Here is a 3,724-nt window from a genome sequence, read left to right as displayed (position 1 = left end):
TCAAAAACTTCATGGATGCAAGAGTTGCATCATCCAGATTCGGATTCAGCACCCTCGAAATAGGGTAGAACCATCAATTGTTTCCAATTTCTCACCATTTGGAAGGAAATACATGGGAATTTCCGGTTCTAATTGGCGGCCATTTTGGCAGCCATCTTGAATATCTCAAAACCCTCAAGGATGCAAGAGTTGCACCATCCAGATTCGGATTCAGTACCCTCGAATTAGGGTTGAACCATCAATTGTTTTCAATTTCTCACCATTTAGAAGGAAATACATGGGAATTTCTGGTTTTAATTGGCAGCCATTTTGGCGGCCATCTTGAATATCTCAAAAACTTCATGGATGCAAGAGTTGCATCATCCATATTCGGATTCAGCACCCTCGAAATAGGGTAGAATCATCATTCATTTTCAATTTCACACCATTTAGAAGGAAATACGTGGGAAATTTCGGTTTTGGCGGCCATTTTGGGGGCCATCTTGAATATCTCAAAATCCTCAAGGATGCAAGAGTTGCATCATCCAGATTCGGATTCAGCACCCTTAAAATAGGATAAAACCATCAATTGTTTTCAATTTCTCACCATTTAGAAGGAAATACATGGGAATTTCCGGTTTGGGCGGCCATATTGGCGGCCATCTTGAATATCTCAAAACCCTCAAGGATGCAAGAGTTGCATCATCCAGATTCGGATTCAGCACCCCCAAAATAGGTTAAAACCATCAAAAAACATTGGGTGGACGGTAAAACAAGGTTCAGCCTCTGGCACCCAGACTAGTAGGGCTCATATTTGATTGGGTTGTTTCTCCAGTGTCTTTCTAGGGGCGACTTGAATTGGTTTATGGTGGTAGCGTTGATGACCTCCTTGGGTAGTGCATTCCCATTGTTAACATTTCTTATTGAGAAAGCAGACTGCCTCAGACTAGAATGGATACGTTGTTTGACAAGTTTGAGACCATGACCTCTTGTTGTTGAACCGCTGGCCAGTTGGAAGAATTTAGAGGGATCTACTCTGTCGAAGCCTTTCAGAATTTTGAACATCTGTATCAAGTCAGCCCTCTGTCTTCTGTAAGCCCGAGTGGGAAGGTGCAGTTCTCTGAGTCTTTCTGGGTATGTCATTTGTTTCAGTTCAGGAAGAAGCCTTGTTGCCCTTTGTTGGACTTTTTCTAGCATGTCCTCATCCCTCTTCAGTGTTGGGTGCCATACTGAGTTGCAGTATTCCAATGTTGGTCTCACAATTGTTTTGTAGAGTGAGAGAAAGCCCTTCTTCTGTAGAGTTGTGAAAGATCTATTAATCATTCCCACTTTACTGTTGGCTCTATTGGCAGCATCTGTTTACTGAAAGACAAATTCTCCTGAAACTGCACCCCCAAATCTCTTTCTTCACTTCCACATGTTATTGAGATGGGATTTGAGTCAGTATCCAGTGTGTAGTCATACCTGTTGTTTTTCCTCCCGTAGTGCATTACTTTGCACTTACTCTCGTTGAATGGCAGTTGCCATTTGTTAGACCAATTTGTTACTGCATGTAAGTCCTTCTGTAATGAGTCTGAGTCGGTTTTGGAGTCCACTATCCTGTAAAGCTTAGTATCATCTGCAAATAGTTTTACACTGGAATCAACTGTAGAAGGCAGGTCGTTAATGAAGATGTTAAATAATGTTGGTCCCAGCACACTTCCCTGTGGTATGCCACTTGTCACAGTAATAGATTTTGATTCATGCCCGTTGATCGTCACTTTTTGGGTTCTGTCTGTAAGGTAGTCACTAATCCAGGCAAGTAAGGTACCATCTATTCTATATGATCTAAGTTTGCACATCAGACGTCGATGTGGCACACTGTCGAATGCTTTTTGGTAATCAAGGTAGATACAGTCTATGGCATGCCCCTGGTCAATTGCATCAGTCCACTCCTCGCAAACCTCCAACAGTTGAGTACAGCAAGATCTTCCAGCCCGAAATCCGTGCTGTTCGTCACTCATTAACTTGTTTTGTTCTAAATGATCCACGACACGATTTCTGACAATTTTCTCCATAGTTTTGCATACAATGGAAGTAAGACTGACAGGTCGGTAGTTGGCTGGGTCACTCTTTTTCCCTTTTTTGAAGATAGGGACTACCGTAGCTTGTTTCCATACAAGTGGACATTTTCCCTCATTGATTAGCTTTGTGAATATCATTTGCAGGGGTTCGGCAATCTCAGCATGTGTTTCCTTTAGAACACGAGAGTGAATACCATCAGGACCTGGAGATTTGTTGATGTCCAGATGCTCCAACAAGTCATCTATTTCCTCAGTTGTAATTTCTATGTCAGTGAGAAGATCATTGCAATTTCTCTCAACAAATGGCATTGCGTGAGTATTCTCCTCAGAGAAGACACTTCCGAAGTAATTATTGAGGGTCTCAGCCTTCTCCTGGTCCTCTTTAGCCCATCTTCCATCCGGTGCTTGGAGATCTGGTACTGTCGACTTTGGTTTTGTCTGCTTCTTCACATAATTCCAGAAACTTTTGGCATTTTGCTTGATTTCTTCTGCTAGTTTGTTTTCAAAATCTGCTTTTGCTTTCCTGATCACTGAGGTAGTAATGTTTCTTATCCTGACATACTCCTTCCAGTGTAGATTCACGTCAGGATGTTGTTTTCTCTTACTATCACGATATTTATTCCAAGCCTTCCTTTTCCTTCGAACTGCCTCTAGGGCTTCGTTATTCATCCATTCCGGTCTGTTTCTTTTTCTCTTTCTTTTCAAGGGGACACAATCTTCTATAGCTCTGTGGAGAGTCATCTCAAAAATATCCCATGATATTGAGATGATTCAGTGTAAACAAAAGGTGGCTTTTCATTGTACCTTGCTATGTAATTTAAGGGTAATTGCTATATAATTTAGGGGTAATTTAAGGGTAAGCCACATGGCAACTGATTAGAAGTGAAAGAATGGGTCATTGAAACAAACATTCAAAATCACCAACTACTTCGGCGGGAAACCAAAAGCAACAAGCATACAGATACTTGTAACACTTATTGTACTGTTTGAAGTAATTACCAATTTCAACATGAGGTAGGAAAAATGTGATTGAAGCGGAAATATCATCAATTCATATTAGACAAGACAGGTGAATAGAGAGTAAAACAAATTCGAATAATACTAATCTTACATGTTATTCTTTCCAGTCATTCCCTCCATTTCGTGCACTTTTCCTGGTTTGGAGGATGACTTTGGTTCCAGCTACCTTTATCCTGGTCGATAGGTCATTGTTTTTCCTGATGTTGAATGCCATTGCTGCCAGTCTCCCTCTCTCGCGCTTCATCTTCGGGGGAAGATCTGTACGGATGGAAACTCGGCTGAAGAGATTCGGGGCTGGAGACGCGTCACTACCAGGAGGTGGGGGTTGCTGGCCTTGGTCACGGCGTTGGCGGGGGCGATGCTCGTAGGCATTCAAGAGCCGGTCTCTATCCGTCATGCGTGTGAATCTTATGATGAGTGCCGGTGGCTGGCGTCCAGAGTCTTGGCGTCCAGAGTCTTGGGGTCCACGATTAGCTGGTGGCAAGCGATGAGCATTGATGATGGTTATCGACGAGGCCTCCGTTGTGGAGATGTTCAGGAAAATGGTAAGTACTTCAGTGACAACTGCATGAATGTTTTCGTTGTGTTTAGGTGGTACGCCATAGACAAGGAGATTTTGTTTTCTGTCATGTATTTCGCTCAAGGTAAGTTTTTCATTTAAT

At 42.3% G+C, this 3,724-nt stretch overlaps 1 protein-coding gene across 1 annotated transcript; it reads right to left on the bottom strand.

Moving 5' to 3' along the window:
- Window positions 1-777: 777 nt before the first annotated feature.
- Window positions 778-1,302, bottom strand: LOC139722479 (uncharacterized). Its single transcript, XM_071633772.1, has one exon. The coding sequence runs from the start codon at window positions 1,300-1,302 to the stop codon at window positions 778-780; it is 525 nt and encodes a 174-aa protein (XP_071489873.1).
- Window positions 1,303-3,724: the final 2,422 nt, after the last annotated feature.

Source organism: Diadema antillarum, unplaced genomic scaffold (assembly GCF_040938485.1).
Source record: "Diadema antillarum isolate AM-2024a unplaced genomic scaffold, OU_Dant_1.0 scf00000014, whole genome shotgun sequence".
Classification (NCBI taxonomy): Eukaryota; Metazoa; Echinodermata; class Echinoidea; order Diadematoida; family Diadematidae; genus Diadema; species Diadema antillarum.
The sequence above is the reverse complement of the archived record's forward strand: the minus strand, read 5'-3'. Positions and strand labels throughout refer to the sequence as shown.